We start from the raw sequence: 18,550 nt of genomic DNA, 5'->3' as shown, positions 1-18,550 counted from the left end.
AATCCATCACCTTTACCTTCCTCCTGAAGTATCTGCTCCCCCCACCCCCTTTCTTCATAACTTCCTCACCCCCTTAAGGTTTTTGCCTCTTCCATTGTTCCTCTCTGTTTTCTGCAGTTTTTCTTTATCTAATTTCTTCTGACTCCAGCATCCTCACCCTCAACATTTGCTCTTTCTTTTTTTTTAGCTCTCACCTCTCCCTCCCTCCCCTTCCCTCTCTCCTTCCATCCCTTCTTCCCTCCCTGGGTGATTAAGTGATGGTTGGGCTGGCACAGCTGGTGTAGTTGGGAAGGCAGCCCATCTTCATGACAGCTGTGCTGCAGTGTAGTTGCCAGATCCTTATTGGGACAGTAGCACTGTAGAAAGCATAACAACAACACAGGTCACACAAGCTTTTTGGGACTCACTGTATTATGAGGTTGGCATCTGTTGTGTTGTGATTATCTGTCAGATCATTATATCACTAAATAACAGGTGCCAGCAAAGGTGTAAAAAATTTTGTACTGTGAAGATCACGAGTATGAATGTTTCTGTTCCGGCAGACTCCCCTCAGCCTGTCTCATTTTCCTTTCCCCGCTCTTTCTCACAAGCTCTCAGTGTTACAGCAATTGCTTCACACAGCCTCTGCATGCACACCTTTAACTCACACCTGCATAACAACAACGATGTCTCCTGTAGCGTGGGTGAGATGACATTAACTTTTTAACCAGTGGTGGCATCTGTTAAATTGCACATCTGGGGAAAAAAAAAAAAAAAAGCTGGCCCGACCAGGGTTGCAGGAAGGTCGCACATTCCAGGTGAAGAGTTGGACTGACTCATGACTCAGCAGAAACAAGCACCTTTCTCAAAGCAGTGATTAAATTGTGCCAGGATGATGGTGCTACAACTCAGTTATGAGCTTGGTGAGCTGTGCTAAACTCACTATTAGTCACAAGCTGTTGTCTACTTGGCAGGAGTGTTTTCTCCTCTCTGCGCACTTGTGCTTCATCAGCTTTCGGTCATGTTGACAGCTTAAGAAGATTAATGTAGTATTGTTTAAAGGGGGAGAGGGAGTTCAGAGGGTGCACCGTGGATGTCTTCACCCTTCCTTCCCCTCACCGCTGTAATAGTCAGTTCAGATGTGAAGCGAGCACACCTTGGTGTCTGTGTTGTAGCAGTCCTCCTCTAACAGACCCTCGCCCTCAACGTTAACATCAGCACAGATGCTGCAGGGACAAGTTTCCCATAAACACCACTTACATCGGACAGCAGAACAACCATAAACCAGCTCTATCAACAATAGCTCTACCATCTTGACACTTTTATTTAAAGCTCACTATGTCTAATGCTGTCTTGGCGCACAACGTAGGTTTGAGTCAAGATTCTGGTCCATTCTTGTGATATCAACCTATAATAATCTCTCCATGTTTCAAAAGCAAATGTACTGTACCACTGTCAACATGCCATAAATGAGATGTTTCATTCCCAACCACAAACTACCATTTAAATGATTACTGACATAAAATCAAAGCTCGCTAAATCAAAGCTCGCTATAAAAGGAAAATTCACTATGGATTATTACAGCCTCAACCTTGAGCCCATCATGTACAAATCATTTGTAATTTTCTGAGCACAGAGTTGACAGTAGCAGGGTCGGTTTAGTATTTCTAATTCATTCTTTTGAAATCTTAGTTCGTCACAAATTTCAGCCATTTTAAGCATGCTATCAACAAATACTGGATATATACTTTACTTTTATTGAAAATTATAAATATAACCCACCCGACAAAAAAATAGATGTTCTAGGTTGAATTCAATATACCGGGGAAAAAAACTGCTAAAAACAAAATATTTTAAAGCCTTTCTGGCTCACTCATTCTAGGAAAAAGCATCAGTGAGGCCTTAAATATGAATGTAATGTCATGAAAATGACTCCGGGTTTGTGCAATGATGTGCAATATGATGCTGATTTACATGTGTTTTCCAGTTCTGTTAAAAACTTTGCCTCTGATTACTTCATTAGTTGTTTTCCAGAAAACCATCCTCTCTCAATCCAATAAAAGCGCATCCTGGGATTCATCTGTACAGCATCTCCAGCTGAGCCTATGATTGTTACATAAGACCAAGTGTGACACACACACACACACACTGAATACACATGGACGAACACCATGTTGTAATGAGACTAAGATTCAAGACACAAACAAGATGTGGCAGCAGACAAACAACACTTTCTCACACGTCCCTCATCTCCTGCACTCTCACATCACTCCATCTTTACTTCCCCTCGTCACTCCGAGGCACGCATCAAACACAGACTCCCAAAAAATACTTCTTCTAATTTCAGCCATTTCATACGTTAGTGTCGTTGTGTGGCGTGCCGGTTGCACTTTTGCCTCGGCTTTGTGAGGCGAAGTCATTTTTGGCTTTTACTTATTTGCTGTCCTTGGGGCTAATTTAGGAATTTAGTCAGGACTTGGATTTAGCATCAGTAAAAGTGGATCAGGATGAACTTCATTAAACCCACTGCTGGGTCCTGGCAAGTGTGTGTGTGTGTGTGTGTGTGTGTGTGTGTGTGTGTGTGTGTGTGTGTGTGTGTGTGTGTGTGTGTGTGTGTGTGTGTGTGTGTGTGTGTGTGTGTGTGTGTGTGCTTGTGTGTGCGCAGAGTATCAAGGAGTCTGCTTTAGAGCCCAAATCCAGCAAAAAGCACAGATGAACATGTAAAAGGGACAGAGACAACGGTGCAGGTATTAGAAAATGATCCAAAAAGCACATTACCAAATGACTCAATTGTCAATCTCATTGCTGACTAATTTTCCTGTGAATCATTTAACCGATTGTTTACCAACAGCATTTTGCCTGGATTTCAAGTTTAAATTTGCAAGTTTCCCAATTCTTATAGGATGAAAATATAATCAATAACAAAATCGTACATGTTTTCACCTGCTAAAATAAAGAAGAGTTGAGGTGTTCTTGGTGGTGCTTGTGCACATGTATATCAGGGTATATCATTTAAAACTGCGCTCCAACTGTTAGTGTAAGCACCAGTCAGAGGCAGATGGGCTCGTTAATGCAGTGATGTAGTTATGTAAGACTTGCTACTGCTGCCGCTCCTGTCTGTCTATACTGCAGTACAGAGAGAGAGGCAGAAGATGTTAAAAAAAAAGAGCGAGTCAGCATGTGCATGTGTCTCTTTAAGTGGTTATGTATGTGCCGACACGTGTGTGTGTGTGTGTGTGTGTGTGTGTGTGTGTGTGTGTGTGTGTGTAGAAACCGTGTGGGACAGATGGTGATTGATGTGGTAAATCAGAAGGAATTGACTTGTTGTCCTGGGTTTGATGAACTCTTCTGCCTCTTTAACCTATCTCCTTCAATTCCCCACATGCTGGGTAACAGACACTTAACACTTTACTGCACAGTAAAAGGTGAGACAGACAGAAACAGAGCAGAGGGCTTCAGAAACCAAACCAACAAATAGAGATGAAAGGTTGCAAGGCACTTTTTTCTATATGCATATTAATATACTAATACGTAGGGATACACAAGCAATTCATCTGTGATTAGTTGCAGGGGGTAGACAAAACAACATAAATAATAAATGAAAAACGACTTAAAGCAACTGAAGTACAAACAGCGCTGCAGCATGAATGGATCATACAGTGTGAGGTTGAATTCCAATGTGCAGAAACATAAAAGAGGATGAGGTATTAGAATTTTGATTTGAGAATTTAAATGCAGAATAAGGACAAGAGGGCTTTATGGAGGCAAAGTGATCTGCAGGTTCTTATCTCATGTTATGTAAGATGAACACTGCTAGATGATTTCATACATCAGTGAAAACAGTCAAAACTTATGATAACAACATACGTTATTTGCCTTTGCTGTTATTTCAGATTCATACAAGACACCACATCATTGTGCCTTCCCAACGTTGCACATAATAGATATAAAAAAAAAACTATTTATGTGAATGTTTTATGACATAAACTACTAGATTAAGTAGTAGTAACAACTGTCGTCGTGTTTAACCGCTTTGCTTGGCATGACCTAGAGAAATATTACCTTCTGTATGGAAGCTGGACATGGTCAGCAGTCTCCGGTGTCAAATTCACACACTTTGTTGACCCAGCCATCCACCCAGCCCTCCTCCCTACGAGGTTTTGCTCTGCTCGGAGAGCAGCCTGCTGCTCTCGCCTGTGTGCTTCCACCGTTTCCATTTGCCAGCGCAGCGTCTTGCTGAACTGCATAGAATTCAGGCAAAAGTTGAACCAAGTTCAACATTTTCTTGCCAAGTTGTCTGCGTTGGCACCCCCACTGCATCAACAGAGAGACTCATTCAAATGAATGGGGAACATGGCCTAAGGCATATGAATACACAACTAATACTGCTGTTTTCTCGTGAGTGAAGTCTCTTGACACTGCCTTATCTCAGAGGAATTGCACTTTCAGGTTGAAACTATCTAAGATATGATTGACAGTACAAGTTTTTCAATTCTGCTAATTGGCTTACAGCCATCTTTACAGACACTTCTAGATTTCTTAGCAATGATGAATCAGCCTCTTCAAAGTTGAAACTCTTTCATAAGAAGCATTTTGTCTCCCCTCTGTAAACACCAGGGTGCAACTCAGATCCCATGTAACAACCTGCATGTTGTAGTAGGGGAGCTGCGATAAGAGTCAGTTTATGCAAGCACGTTAAATAGTTTATCCTATTTACTTTTTTTTTTGTACCCCCAAGTCCTGTTTCCATGACAACATTCAGCATTTATTTATGTTTACAAGGTTCTTTGTAATCAGAAGATGAATATCAAGACCTTATCAGAATAGAACATGGAATTAGAGCTGGTGGCTACAATACAAAACAACATGCACGCAAGCATGTCACAGAGACTGCGGGTGGCACATATCAGAATAACTGGCATGTGGACTAGAAGAAGACAAGATGATAAAAAAAAAAAAAAATTTAAAAAGAGAGGGAGGCAGAGTGAAGAAAAGGGAAGAGAGGGGGAGTGAAAGGATGGACCGAGCTGTGTGATCTGCCGTGAGGAAAGCAGCAAGCCCATACTGCTGAGAGCTGTGGACCCCAAATGCCTTATCGGAAACCAAAACAGCTATCAATTATTCAACAGGTACAGAGCGAACCAGCTACAGAGAAGAAGACATGGGAGGAGAGGAGATTTGAGGGGGGGAGGGGGGATGAAGGAGATATATCCTGCATGGGACTTGGTCACAAAGGAAGCCGTTATGCGGTACGTGTGCTGATTGATACTGCATCTGTCACTTTTTGACTAACGTACCAGAAACAGTGAACAAATATGGGACTTAAGACAGTTTGTGGACAAATATGTGAGACTTCATGGCGTCTGTTTAAAGGAATAGTTCAACCTTTTTGTTTTCTTTCTTTTTCTTTCAGTTTTTCTCAATATAGTATAATTATCAATGCAACACTTTTAAAACTTACAGCTTTTTTTTTTTTTTTTTTTGCATCTCATTTTTCAAATGCTTGGTGACAAATATAAAAACGACAACCTTTTAGCAGGAGTGACATGTTGGTTATATTTGTCGGCCGTGTCATCACAATGAGGTTCAGATGTTTGATATCACTGTGCCAGTACAGAAATTACAACTGGCCGCCTGCATTAAAGCCACACACTGTATAAGCTGCTGTTTGCTGAGAAGTACCTCAAGCACTCCCCATAAAGTCACAAACTGCCTTTTTTATATTTCTGTATATGCGCCGGTTAAACAAACACGATACACCCTGTTATTTTGTAAGCTTTACAGGTGTTGGTTGGTATTTTCTTTTAACTTTGAACAGAGTCAGGCTGCATGTTTCCCTCTGCCTCCAGCTTTATTGCTAGGCGTAGGTACTCTCTCTCTCTATACTTAGTGCACAGACATGAAATTCATATCCATTTTCTCATGTCACTCTCAGAAAGAAATGTCTCAAAAATGTTTATGGCTCATTCACTTCAATAAGCAGATGAGGATGCTGCTGCAAGCGACTGGTTCATCCAGCTGCCTCTCCCCCCTGGTGACAAGAAAATACCAAAGTTCCTGGGAGAGAGAGAGAGAGGAGGAGACACTGAAGCACCCACGTGATCGGCTCCACCAGCTTCACCTGCCACTGGCCTCGCTCTCTTTCTTTGTGCGTTCCTTTATCCTCCAGGTGAAGCCGGCTTCTTAATAATCATTCATTTTCTTCCCGTGTCCGTCTTTCTGTCTCACTCTTAATCTCCAGCCTTTCCTCTTTTTTTCTTTTTTTTCTGCACGCCTGCATCAGCATCTGCTTAGTACACAGTGGAACTCCTCTCTAATGCTCCTGATCTGACATTTACACTAACGACTCCTGAGGCTCGAACACGCGCAAACACAAAATCCTTACGAGAACCGTGTTCTTGCTATGTGATTACGCACATTTGTATGCCTCACCTCCGAAAAGTTTCTCACACGCGGACACAATCACGCATCTCACTCACAGCCTTGGTCTCTCTCTCCCTCCCTCTCTCTCTCACACTCTCACAAACACTTGCAGTACATGCAGTAAATGCACAACCAGACCCAGCTGTTGCTACGTGACCCTGCAATCAAAAGGCCTTCACAGGAGTCCTGATGGAGTAATGTCTCGTTTGATTGGGCATTTTATTCACACAGGACCTTCATGCTGCGAGTGCAGCCAGCTCTCAGGGTACGCCGTGGAGATTCATAAGCCAATTAGCACACCGTATTTACCAACAATTCAGCAAGCCACTTTACTGCAGTGGCAATTAAACACGTAGTACGAGTATAATTAGAGCGAGCCGAGCAATAAACCTTTTGTGCCTTGTCCATTCTGCGATGCTCGCCTTATGGTTTTCAACACCTTTTTGTGGCTTTAAAAATAGAGCTAAGTAATGACTCCTTTGCTGTGGCTGGCTCCTTTAACTTGCACTGTAACCTACTGAAAAATATTGAAAGTGCAAAACAGTATGTTTTTATGTAAAAACAAATGTGATAAATCTTTACTTGGCAGGAAAGTTAGAAGAAAACACCAGAGGGCCATTGTGAAATACCATTTCATGCTCTGTACAGCAGATTTGTGTCACTTGGTGTTTGTTTATTTAGCATCAAAACAATTTCTGCTCATCGTGGTTTTTTTTTTTGCATTGTGTTTGCAAGAGTTCACCAGTTTAGAAGCTCGGAGCTGCAAAACATCCGTCCCAGTAATTATTTGAACGAATTTGTACACGATGCATCGACTGTAAAATGTGGCGCACGTTCCCCAAAATTGTCGAGCGGCTTAATGATAAAATAGGATTCAGCAGGTGGACCACACTGAGCTCAGGATATAGCAAGAAGAAAGAAGGAGTCTGTGAGTGACCTTGAGATCAGTGCAGGAGGAGCGGTTGCAAAGGTCATTGATATGCACAGCCATCACATGGACGCTCGCCGCGTGTGGTGATGTGTGTAGTGATGCGTTTCATCCTGCTCTCCACTGTGACTTGCATTAGCGATGTAATTGATTATCATATGACTTCCATTCCAGTCACCGAATCCCAAGATGATTTAGCTCCCTAATATCTTCACAGAGTCCACACAAAGTACCGTATTCCCCGTATTTGTGTGCTAATCCGTAAAATCTGTGCGCTGCCTCAGGATGTCGGTTCTGCAAGAGCAAATTTGGATCAATCTCGGCACTCAATTACTCCACCATTTGGTGCTTCACGACCCGAATAAACATTTTGTCACCAATCCATATGTTATTATCATCCATCAAGGCGATCATAGATGCTAGTACGTGCGCGCATACACACGCACACACACACACACACACACACACACACACACACACACACACACACACACACACACACACACATACAGAGCAATGCAGAAGAGCAACAGTAGAGTCTAATTGTTTGACTGTAGACTTGACAATGGCCTGCAGTCAAAATGTATGTGCGCCAACGCAACTGTCAGCTCACTGCCATCAGATGCACCATGTGATACTATGTTTCTGATGGTGTTATTTCAAAACGCGTATCAAATTGTGGAGAGTACATGTTATTTTAACCTAATTAGCACAACTGACGGCCAACAGTACTGCATGAACATACAGTATGCACTAAGAATCGCTGGGGGTTTAATCAGGGCAAACTTCTCGTTCGTTAAAGCTCGAGTTGAGCAGGAATTCCATGATACCGCTGGAAAGTTTCGCAATCAGGCGAGATTTTATTCACATGTGGGCCCAGAGAAAGCCAGCGGCCCTCGAGCAAGGCGGAGGCTACAGCCTGAATGAACAGTGGCTTGCAATTTTACCATCATATATTGATATTGATCAGTGAATTTCAGCACTGAGCAGAGGTTCATTATAGATTATCATTGCTGAAGGTAATATCACAGAACATTTCACTGCTTCAGATATTGCAAAAAAAAAATTTGGTGGATTACAGTGCAGTCAACGACGGGGCTGAGGAGGAAAGTGTGAGGATGAAATTATATTAAGAAGTGATGATAAAAGAAGAAATGTGTCATGCCTTCAAAAGCTGAAGTTCATAACTCAAGTAGGAGCTGCAAAATCGTGCTTTTTCCCATATGGGCTGAACTTATAAATCAAATCCAAACCCACATACTATTTTGCGGTTTCTGTAGACTTCATGAGTTGACGTTGAAGGAAGAACACTGCGAGTGAGGCATGAGGTAAAAATGTCACATGAGGGGAAATCTGTGCATCAACATTTGTACTCCGCTGCTTATTTAAGTCTAACACACAGACATGATATACAGTGACGGATATTGAGTATGACTTACACTTCCCGAGGATATCATTATCTTAAAATAATATCTTTAAATAAATCATCTTAGAAATCACAGAAAAGAAGACACTCAGCAGAACTGTCTTGGGAATCATCATATTTTAAAATGTTCTTTTGTATGAAAGTCCTCAATCAATACTCATCTGTACATCCATGCATATATTGTACCGAGGAACTTCTGATAGTTAAATCAGCAAACAATTAATGGTGCTTGTTTGCCCTGAATGTAAGCAAATATTTGCTCAAAATGGGGGTGTATGTAGGCAGGCATTGGGGGGGGGGGGGGTCACAGTAGCTACACATTTAATGATGTTTAATTTGATTAACTAAGTCTAGTGGAAAGTGATACTACAAACTGCATCAGTAAAAAAAAGATGAATTCAAACTACACAAATATTTTGTTTATATTGGCGAATAAACTTCAAAGTTTTTGACATTGCCCAGCAACGTGGGGACAAAACCCTAGATTACACTGTTATTGCCTGAAATGGATTCAACCAATAATGTTTTTAAAATCAATGTCCTTATTTCTTTATCCAGTTCAACCAGCAGCCAGCCAACCCATTCTGAAAAATGTTTAGGCTTTTGAATCCAGAATGTCTGCTAATGTTGAATCTTGCTGCAGCAGGATGTGATGGTGCAGTGCCATTTTCCAATGCTCTCGAGAAAGCCCTGTCCATCAAACGGCTGTCAAAACCTTAAGAACATAATACGTATTATCAATAGATTTCATTTGTTTGTCTGATCCACAATTACATTAAAAATACATTCGCACCATCTGACTTCTACTCAGTGGTGCTTGTTAGTGTTTGCACCTTGCACTGAATGATGAAATAGCATGCTTACATCTGATTTATGAGTATAATTGACTAATAAGTGTCAAAAAGCTTCATTGAATCTGGCAATTTTCTAAAAGGGATAAAAACAGATGAATGCTTCTTAGCTTTTGGTGAGTGTACTGGTTACATCACCAAATTAGCAAGAGACAAAAGAAAAGTGTTAATTAGCCATTTATAAATATTAATAAATGAATGTGCCTAAACTGTAATTTTATGCAGAAAGTAGAGCTTCAAATAAAAAGACAACAAAGTCAGAACTCAATTTACAAATTATATCTGCAGCTGTTTAAAAAAAAATTACTAATCTTTTCTGTGCATTTTTTTCAAAGCTAAAGTATTAAATATTTGACAGTCAAGCTTCTAAAATTTGAGGATTTATCGTTATTGTATGATTACTACCTTTTTGGGGGGTGGGGTGAGGGTGGGGCCGGTTGGTTGAATAAAACACCTATTTGAAGATTAAAACTTTTGTTTTTTGGAAAATATCCTTTTTACAATTCTCCAGCATTTTATTGACAAATTAGGAGAGCAATCAAGAAAATAATCATAATAATCGATCATATGCGTTTTGCCAGCCTGCAGCTGAAAACACAAATGGCTGCGCACTTTTACAGATTGTGACAGAGCATAATAAAGCCTTCCACGTGTCTTTTTTTTTTTTTTTTTTTTTTTTTTTTTAGTAAAAGAGCTCCTCTTTTCATAACTACTTTCAAGGTCTGGCATATTTTTGCTCACACAGTGTCACATTACTGTGGGAAAAAAAAAAAAAAACTATAGATAAATAGAGAGACAACTGGAAAGTTGGGTGACAAAGACAAAGTCAAGGAAGGGAAACAAATCCAGCTTCAAACAAGCTGGGAAACAAAGCTTCGGCAGCTACCCAAACCAGTCAGCTAGTAGCCAATCAGCCTGCCAGGCTTCTCTTCTCTCCGTCTGAGGCTGGCAGCAGGAGGCGGCCAAGCAGAGAAATACAGAGAAAGAACGAGAGACAGACAAGAAGAGAAAGAGAGAGGGGGGGGGGAGTTTTCATTACACTCAACCACTTCTCCTCCTTCTCCTCTCTCCCTCTCTTGTTTTGTCCCACCGCAGAGATACTGTAGGTAAAGGTGACGGACGTAGATAACTTTATCGCAGGCAGACTCGCACAATTACTCTGAATTTTATGATTGTGACTGACAGTCGCATATTTGTAGGAGGAGATACAAAGCGAGGCACCAGCCATCGCCACTGTGTGTTTTTGCTGCGTGTACGGGTGGGTGGGAGGGTGGGTGCTATCCATCTGAAATTACAGGAAGATTAAAATTAAAGCTTGTCTCCCTGAAGCCAGCACGCGCTCTCTGTCTCTCTGTCGCGCACGCACAGACACACAGACAGACACACACACACACACACAGACACACACACACACACACACACACACACACACAGTGACAGCACTAATCAGCCCTCTGTCAAGCCCATTAGGTCCCACCCTTAATGAGGAGATCGCCCAGCTTGTGCCCTGACTCGGTCCAACCAAGTGAGCTAATAGATAATGATGTGCATGGATGTATGCACGTTGTTTCCCTCCTCTGTGTTGGACTGCACTGAAATGACAAATGACAGACTTCCAGTGTCTCTATTAAAGATGTTTTTCTATTATGTTCTCAGGGTTCAGTCAGCCGTGCACTACACTCATCACAAAACAGTTCCCTGACAAGCTGCCTTTCACTAGAGCCCTTTTTTTTTTTTTTTTTTTTTTTTTTTTTTGGAGGAGGGGTGGGGAGGGGGGGGCTGATTGACAGATGAGTCACCACTCCACACACCAAAAATACATTTCTTTCAAATGTGTGTGTCGCCCAGGTTTTCATTATTCCCATCACATTTTCAGTTATGACAAGATGACTGGTGTTTTGTTTAATATGGAACATCAATTTGTGAAATGGCTTTTTTGTTCATAGTGATGTTATTTGGACCCTGTCTCACACGTGCGCGTTTGTGTGTGCGCGCGCGCTCGCACAGAAAAGATGTTGGGGAGAGAGGGGTTTTTTTTTTTTAAAGCTTCCCTGTCAACACATGCACAGGCAAGGTCATTGTGGTAAAACTTAATACCTTTCCTCACCACAAAACAGCAGTGTGTCGGTGTCAGAGTAAACAGCAGGCGCTGGACGCACGCTGTTAATTCTCTGGGCAATACTTCCACCGGTTTTTATTCTCCCAGGGCCCGCGGACCCGGTGGGAGAGCCATCATCTCCCTCACTGCAGACACAAGTCAAAACACCCGGCTGTCGGTCGGCTGAGCGCCTCCTTTCTGCCACGCCAATTTGAACCACACGCGCACGCAAAAGCGTGCGCACCAAAAAGCCACACGTGCACGCGCGCACAAAGTGATCAAAACGAGTGCAACTTCAGAAAACATAAAAGGCAAATTATTAACTTTTTCTTTCTTGAGCTTATTCTCACGCAATCTCTTCCTATTTTTTTTTTTTCTCGCACACACGCGCAACAGCCATCCTCGTGCAGGCAAGTACCACAAACTGCAGTGCGGCAGCGGTTCGCTATTTTAAGAATCATTTTTACATGAAATGAATAAATATTTAATTTCCATTCCAGTCCCGGATGGTAAGGACAACTGGTAAGTTGTTAAGGTGGCACCTAGAGATTAATTTCCAACTCAATTTAGCCACACAAAAAAAAAAAAAAAAAAAAAAAAAAATACTTCAAGAATTTGTATTAACACGCATCCATTGACACAGATAATAAACAGGCCGGCCACACGCGCTCCAAATCACCAGCAACAGAAACAAGTGAATTCCTTTCTCTTACCTCGCCTAAACATATTGGCAGCGGCTGTTTGGACCGTCTAGTAGTCTCTGTGCTGGAGTAGCATCCTTGTGAGAGTCCAGTCCTGTGCTGCTGATTGTTTTGATTCCCTTTGACCGCTGGCAGGCAGATTGTAGTCTTGTCTCCTTGATGGCTGGTTTTTTTGGGGGGGTTTTTTTTATCAAGTGAAGGCGGTCGGAGGAGGAAGAGGAGGAGGAGGACGAGGTGGTGGTGGTGGAGGAGGAGGAGGAGGAGGAGTTGGAGGATGATGTTTGACAAATTTCAAGATGAAAATAAAACCGGGCTCAAACGAAGTTGTCCGCAGTTTTAAATGAAATACGTGGGGGGGGGAAAGCTCATTGTCCCGTCCCAACACACGCAGATGCCTTTTAATGATATTTCAACTCGCCGCCATCTGGTGTTTCAGAACCTGTAACATACTTTATCTGATGCCCGAATATGTGGGAAAGATGCTGCCAAGAGCGTATCGAAAACAGACCGAAATCAGAGGAAAGTTCCTTTACGTCTTCTCCGTCGTCCTCCTGTCGGGTCTTCGGCCGCAAGTCAGGTTGGCTGGAGTCTAAAATGTGCGGTGTGTGGATCGCCAGTGTGAGTCAGTACCGTGCACTGTCTCTGTTACCGGAGAGCTCCGAGGCAGCCGCTTCAGTCCCCCTCCCACAGCGAGATGTGACTGATGAAAGCCAAAACACCCCCACCCCCCACCCCACCCCTCTCTCTCTCTCTCTCTCTCTCTCTCTCTCTCTCTCTCTCTCTCTTTCTCTCTCTCTCTCTCTAAATTCACATAGGCTGTGCTGTATTCGTTTGACAGATAACCTATAGACCAATGTTTAGAAAACAGTTCAAGGTCCTCATCAAAATCCTTGTATCAGTTCTGGCACCCTCGCATTCCCTCACTTATGTCTCCTTATCTCCTCTCCCCAATTCAATTTCAACAATCCAGCCTATTGCATAAACAATATTACAGAAGCTTCAATTACAATTCATTTACTCTTTGTCTCTTCTTCTGATTCATCTGCTTCCCCTCCTTACTTTCTCTCATTTATTCTCGCACTCTTTCTCACAAATTTAATTTTAGAATAGCTTCAGCCCATTGGCAGAGCCATAATGGAATTAACAGTAAGGTTTACAAGGAAAGTATAATTCAGAGCTAGAAAATTTGAAAAAAAAAAAAAAAAAAAGAAGGCAGCAATTGTTTTGGTATTTGCTAGAGGAAAAATCACTGCAGAAAAACCATTCACCCAATTTGAATGTTATCAGACTATTAAATGGCCCTTATCGGTTGTCATCACGCCCATGCTTCAGACTGGGCGAACCTACCAGCACCTTGTGGGCCGTAAGGTTACATTTATTGTGACCGCTAGTTGCTGCTGTAATTATGATGAGAGCAAAGGAGAAGTTCGGGGCAATTAGATAGATCAAACACAGGACTTTCGCTTAGGATACCAACAGATCCTTTAACAGAGCTTTAGAAGTCCTCTGCAGAGATGGGAGAAACATTTAATGGCATTTATATATGCTGAAAGCATGAGGGAAAAGGATTCTCTTGTAGAATGGGACAAAAATGTGACTATTTAAGCAGAAGTCCAAGCACAATGTCGCTCTTCCTCTGCTAGTACCATCCTCGCAGTAAAGCATGGTGGTGGTAGTTTCATACATGCTTCTCAGTGGTAGGAGCAGGGAGACTGGACAGAGCTGAAAAGAGAAGTCCTTGAAGAAAAAGCGTAAGCCGGGGGGTGGGAGGGGCCAAAGCCCAAAGCCCAAAGCCCAAAGCCCAAAGCCCAAAGCCCAGAGGCCAAACTTAAACCCCTTAGAATCTCTGTGGAGAGACCTGAAGTTGGCAGTTCTTAGAAGCATGCCATCCAATCTGACAGAGTTTGAGAGGATCAGCCAGGAGGGGTGGGATAAACTGTCCAGATCCAGGTGTGCAAAGCTGGAATAGACTCACCCAGACCTGAAACTGTAAAAGGAAAAAAGGGTAAAGGTGTTTCTACAAAGTACTGAATAAAGGTCAATACTTTTGTAAATCAGAAATTTCAGTTTTTCGATTTTCAATCAATGTGCAAAACATTCTGATAACATCGTTTAACTTCAGAAAGGATTATTGCAAGTAGGTTTATGTGGACAAAAATTACAGTTTTATCCATTCAATGATAACTCTACAACACAATCAAGTGTGCAAAAAGTGAAAGAGTCTGAGCACACTGTCTGATTCCACGGTATTCTTTCTTTTATCTTTGACTGTAATTTGGTTTGTCCAATTTGCACAAGGCATGTGTTATCTCTGTCCATTATATTCCATATATTTCCCATTTTTTTCTCCCTGGTTTCAAATTTAATGATCTTTATCATGAATAAGCAATAACCCACAGCCAACTTTAATTTGAATGATGGCGACACCTTGTATAGGTGAATGCTGCTGATTGTGTCTTTGTGTAGATTTGAACGTGTAACAGAATAATATAAAATATAATTTCAATCATACAAATGGCCAAACGTTGATGAGAGTAATTACAGTTTTTGTGTGTTTCTCAAATTGTTTTCTCTTTGGTTGTGGAGTGCACTGGTATATGAACTCTCCCTGGGGAGGGTTTCTCTCCCAGGATGTATTGCATTTTGATTTGGTCAGAGAAGGTGTCATTTTCTTTAAATCCCCTGTTAACTACAGTTTTCACGTTAGCATTAATATTTCAACTGCATAGTTGCCACAATCCACACAATAAACAATACAGCCTAAACAATTACAAAGTAAATTGTAACTGCCGAGCACAAAATGGGAACTCAAATGAAGGTGTAAATCAGGGGTGTCAAACGTACGGCCCGCGGGCCGCATCCGGCCCGCCAGAGTGTCCAGCTCTGCCCGCCGGATGACTTTGCTAAGTGTGAAAATTATAGAAAGACATAAATTGCATTTCTATGAGAATATGGAGGTTTATGAGTACAAACGTTTTGCAATTTTATTTTAATCGATCCAGTAATTGCTTCAAAAACAGCGTAAATGCGACGTCGGCTCCGGAGGCAGAAGCGTTCGTTGTCACAGGCAGCAGCGCTCGCTGCTAGGGAATCTGCAGAGGAGAGCCCAGGCAGATAAACAGTGGGCTGATGTCTGAGTTTTTGCTCTTTATGTTTCTAGTTTATTGTAGAAAGACCTTAAAATAGGGTTTATCATCCAAAAACCTTCACCAAAGATTTAAACATAAAGAAATATTGTCGTTATGTATGCGTTATTATGCTATGATTTTACTGGTCTGGACCACTTGAGATCAAAGTGGGCAGTATGTGGCCCCTTAACTAAAATGAGTTTGACACCCCTGGTGTAAATGATATGTGTGCGATGTGACTGTTGTGTGCCTATGCAGGATCCATGTGTCTGTATGTGTTCAGCTTTTAGTGCGCGCATGTTTGAGTTGGGGAGTGGATTATTCCATCCTAACATTTCTGACGGGCTTCTTTATAAATTGACAGTATTTTCCCGCCTTAATTTTCCCAGTTAATTAACTCATAAATGAAAGATCCAACATATTATGATTTGTGACCTAATTTCTTCTTTGAACTACTTTGAAAGTAAACGCAAGATTCATCAGAGCTTAACGTTAGCTGTCAATGTTACAAACACAGAGGGCATTCTTTGGATAAACCAGGACCTCCGCTTCAAAACATAAAAAAAAAAAAAAGAGATGATTGTCTTCATTTGTGGTAATGTGTTTGTGGAAATCAACTTGTATATGTACATTTAAAAACAACATGAAGGGTTATGCTCGATTTAAAAACACAAATGGCAAATGTACTGGATCAAAAATGATGTGCCAGGAATCCACAATAAGGACAAAGAGTCATAAGACCATCAAGTCAAAATACAAAGTAAAACCGGATTTGAATTTTCCAACATTTTATCCATTTTCCACAACAAAAAACTCTGCGTAATTGATTAGTCGTCACGTTGGCAGAGTTGACTCAGATGAGCCGAGCTCCGTAAACTTCAGATTAATGTCTTCTCAAATTATTTCCTCTCCGAACATTGTGTCCTCGTTTTGGTAGGTACCTGAATATTCAGCTTTTTGTCAATCACCTTCTTGATTGGATGAGAGAAAGTGAACATGGCTGCCAGCCATTACATTCACCAAAGAGTTATTTGTACAGTTGCTGTTGGATAGATGAGTTCAGTTTTTGCTGTTGTAATTTTCCGAAAGTGTTCAAAACTGGTTCCTTTACTGAGGCCATGGGTGGATTATAAGAACGAGTTGTGAGTCATTGTAACGCCTGAACGGTGTCCTGCGGGACAGTTTTTGAGTCACTACCTACATCCTTTACAAAGTTTTTTTATTAAAAGTGAGGTTTTTTGTGATCGTGGATGACTGATAAGACCCCAAAAACAGGAAGAATTGGAGAGAGTGTTGCAATGCGAAAGCAATGGCCAAAGCATGACAATCCTGTCCACCTGTTCAGGGGGATTGCTTTCAAAACGTTAGCGCCACTGTTTGCCGCCATATATATATTTCTCCTTGTCTACATGCGATGCCCAAAGAAACAGATATTGGATTCACATCTGATCTGTTGTAGCCAAAATATTTCAAAACGACAGAGGAGGCTTATTTTTTCCTGAGATAACTTTTCCTCCGATTTGTCGAACATGTGAACCCGCTCTCCATTATGCTTGATCTGTTTGAAGGCCCACCTCACTGATTCAAACATGTCCTCACAATCTTGTACATACCGTGGCATGGCAAATTCTTATCATGTGAAAGAATTATACTGGTGTATGTGGACGATTTAATATGGCACAGCCCTCCTCTCTACCCAATTCTTGCTGTAATGTTTCTTTTTACTCCTTTGTATATCATCTGTTTCTCTTTCCAACCAATTTCTCTTTTTGAATGCTCTGGCTCCATATTCGATCATCCAAAAAAATTGTTCCAGTGGAGAGAACATTACATTTTTTTTTCATGCTTAGGAACAATAACCTACAGACAATACAGCAGCAGATTTAAATAAGTTTGACAAGATCTTAACTTAGTACAACTGTATGAACTGGTACAGGAATACTGTGTGTCTCTAAATGCAAATCTTGTATGTAAATTCCACTCTGAGATGAAAAAAATGAACACTTCAGCAGGGCTGGTATCAGCCCATGTCATCAGAATTCATTTAAATTGTACATAGTGATGAATAGTCGCCCCAAAGCCAAATCAGCTCCAAGTGGACAAACAACACTCCAATCAACACAAAAATAATACTAACAATTTTGCTATTTTGCGGCATACTAAAGGTTTAGTTTGTTTTTATTGACATGCAGAATAAATTGATTGCCTCTAATGAAACAACCATAAGATTTTAGGGAAAATTAATCTCAAGTCCAGGTCAAGGGCCTCAATTTTTCATATTTTAGACTTGAAATACACACACAAGCAAGCATTTAATAGTGTACAAGAGGATGAATATATATTATTTTTGTGTGGTGTTGCAGTCAATTCTCCAGAGCCCCAGTCAATTCTCAAGTCTCATTAAGCCCGGGGCTCTGTTTATTTTAACTTTCATTATTTGTTGTTTGTTTGAACATTTAAAATTGTAACTATTACATGTGGCAGGCCAAAGCGTCTGATTACTGTGCGAAGAGCCCTCTTGTATAAAGTATGGGCAAACATACACATGATGTATTTATTTTTATTAAGTTCCAGTGAGACAGATACGCGTGTTAATTGTACAAGTGGTTCAATAAAATATGTATCGTGTTCCCCTATAAATTATGATATAACTCTGGAATCGTTTTTAGCATCATAATGCCATAAAAGATCCAACTCTCATGTGTCCATCTTATAATGTTATACAAGTGCAGCAGCTCATCATGAGCAAATGGAGAGGGAAAAGTCATTTGTATGGATACTGGATACTTGGGTTAATACATCAGTTTTATACTTGAAAGTAATGTGCTTTTGGGCCCTATTAGAATAAATATGCATATTTTTATGAAATTAAGATGATGACATTTGAAGAATCACTTATGTAAAGCCATATCTAAAGTCTTTGGTAGTCGGGCCTTGTTTGGAGAGTCCACCAGTGATACTCACTGTAATATGTGATTAATAGGCAAGTTAATTGTCCAGAAATACTTTTAATTGT

At 41.1% G+C, this 18,550-nt stretch overlaps 1 protein-coding gene across 1 annotated transcript in view; it reads right to left on the bottom strand.

Annotated features, from left to right (window-relative positions):
* Window positions 1-13,101, bottom strand: part of LOC138196310 (reticulon-4 receptor-like 1) — an 84,862-nt gene extending 71,761 nt beyond the window's left edge. Inside the window, exon 1 of the mRNA XM_069146211.1 lies at window positions 12,419-13,101. Within this exon, the coding sequence (XP_069002312.1) occupies window positions 12,419-12,431 (13 nt within the window). The 5' untranslated portion in view covers window positions 12,432-13,101. The remainder of the gene's footprint in view (window positions 1-12,418) is intronic.
* Window positions 13,102-18,550: the final 5,449 nt, after the last annotated feature.

This window comes from Embiotoca jacksoni, unplaced genomic scaffold (genome assembly GCF_022577435.1).
Source record: "Embiotoca jacksoni isolate LCO1_2020_lvr unplaced genomic scaffold, fEmbJac1.0.p SCAF_13, whole genome shotgun sequence".
Classification (NCBI taxonomy): domain Eukaryota; kingdom Metazoa; phylum Chordata; class Actinopteri; family Embiotocidae; genus Embiotoca; species Embiotoca jacksoni.
Note: the sequence above shows the minus strand (reverse complement) of the source record. Positions and strands in the feature narration are given on the sequence as shown.